General features: G+C 34.7%; 1 protein-coding gene across 1 annotated transcript in view; it reads left to right on the top strand.

Annotated features, from left to right (window-relative positions):
• The window catches only part of LOC107039615 (adenylate kinase isoenzyme 5), a 19,258-nt gene extending 17,357 nt beyond the window's left edge, over positions 1-1,901 (top strand). Inside the window, exon 11 of the mRNA XM_015259330.1 lies at positions 498-1,901. Within this exon, the coding sequence (XP_015114816.1) occupies positions 498-817 (320 nt within the window). The 3' untranslated portion in view covers positions 818-1,901. The remainder of the gene's footprint in view (positions 1-497) is intronic.
• The last annotated feature ends 254 nt before the right edge of the window (positions 1,902-2,155 follow it).

Here is a 2,155-nt window from a genome sequence, read left to right as displayed (position 1 = left end):
GAAAGAAACGTGAAGTTGTTTTATATCGAAATATCTCGAAACTGCCTGACCGCTAATCCTTAATTCTGATTGGTCAATATGTGACACGAAGTTATTCACAAAAAAAAACACGCGGCATTTTCAAATTCTTCAGTGGTAAATTTTTTTTCACGTCATATATAATATATATATTTCACATGTATATATATCATCGGTGAAATTAATAAATTCTGTCCTTTTATGGAGACCGATTATTTTAAAAAATTGAAGATAATTAATTGAAAATGAAAAATTCTTTATAGATTCTTTTACTCTACTTCGCTATTCACTTCAATCATTAGTCGAATTCTCTTTGATTCATTATCAATATTTATAAGGTATTCACGAGAAAATGAAATTCAATGAATTCCATTTCTTCATTTCAACAAATGAATAGATCAGCGCGCGCGAGAGCGCGCACATAGATCTTGTAAGAAGAAATGGGCGGCGAATAATCGAAGCAAATTTTCTCGTTCTAGCGATTAAACTACCCAACGGATTTGCCCATCATGGATCGAAAAATGGGGTCAGTGTAAAAGTCCGTGAAGCTGTCACAGAGGGTGCAAGAATAGCCAATGGTATCATGCGAAATGGTGCTCCGCAAAATAGCAATCATGTACATATGAATGGTGCAGCGAATGGTGCACAACATTATCTACAAAACGGCGTTGGTTATTTGTCTAATGGAGTTCCTCCGGGTGTCAACAGGGTTGCGCCTGCGCCAATCACTAACCCCAAAGACTCCATTAGGAAAATGTATAATGAAGTTGATGGATATCACGAAGATCTTCACATATAGACTATGGATCGAGTGCAAGTGAACTCAGTATTATAGAGGGATTAAAGTTATTGAGGAGACCCTAGTAACTTTTTCTTACTGAAAAATGTAATTTCCATAGGGGACAGCGAAAAAAAAGCAAGATAATAAGAGTGACTAAATAATCAGGAAGAATATCGAAGAAATATTGGCCATCTAGTAGGATTTCCTCCCATGAATAGAGGAAATTTTAGTGCAGTATATGATTGGAAAATGAGGGCACATGTTTATTAGAGAAGAACTAATGAAGAACTGCTCATTATCTTTAACTATAACAATCAACATTTGTAGTTAAACTATTAGAGAAGATAATCATTGTGCAAATATGATAGTATTTTTCCAGTGTCTAGTGGGAGAAAAAGGAATGATTATGGTGAGAGTGAAAAACTCAAGGAATACTGTTATACGAATTCATAAATAATCATATTTTTCCATACACAACGTGGAAGTAGTGTATTTGATTCCAAAAACGGCGATACCAGGAGCAATTCCGCTGGCGGATTTGATATAAAAACCAATTGTTGAATTTGAAAATGAAAAAGTCATTGAGTGATATCCGCGAATATTATCGTTGGTGGAAATAATGAGTGCCTTTAATGATTACGAGTAAGATTACGGAATATTCGAACGAATTTCTACGATTTTTACAATTATCTGATTTCAACCTACGTGTATCCGAAAAATATGTATATTTTTATTTGAGATCACCACGTTCTGAGCAATCAATGTAGTGATCGTTTAGATTGTCAAGTGGAAAAATTATACGTGTGGCCGTTCACATGAAAAGGACCCGCTTTGTCGATATGGAGTTATGTATATTCTGAAAAATTCGATCGCTAGAGAGAATGAAAAGCCAAATTAATACGGAAATTGGGAAACCAGTCTCAACAAAGTGGACTTTTTCCACGCGGACGTCCACTAAGTTAAAGTTATCTAGGAGAGGTGGAGCAAAGTGGAACAATATTCTTTATATGTTAAGTCAACATTAAACCCGGTAATCGATCATTTCTTATGCAACCGTTGAATAATTGATGAAGTATTTTAATATTGTATGTAAATGTTTATAAATAAACCAGAAAAGTTGATAATATACTCCTATGAATAAGATTATTTCCATCCATCTTCTAGCTACAGTTTAATTCATATATGGTATCTTAAAGACCGTAGGGGGTGCTCCATTTACTACGTGAAACATTTAGGGCGAGGGAGCAGTATCCTATTAGCCGACAAAAAACTATTTTCAAACAAATGACCCGATAGAATCGTTTGTAATTCGTTAGCAGGTCATTGTACATCCCTTTTTAGCGTTTAAGAGTCAAT

The sequence above is a fragment of the Diachasma alloeum genome, unplaced genomic scaffold (assembly GCF_001412515.2).
Source record: "Diachasma alloeum isolate Michigan unplaced genomic scaffold, Dall2.0 Dall_scaffold_00302, whole genome shotgun sequence".
NCBI classification, from domain to species: Eukaryota; Metazoa; Arthropoda; class Insecta; order Hymenoptera; family Braconidae; genus Diachasma; species Diachasma alloeum.
The sequence above is the reverse complement of the archived record's forward strand: the minus strand, read 5'-3'. Positions and strand labels throughout refer to the sequence as shown.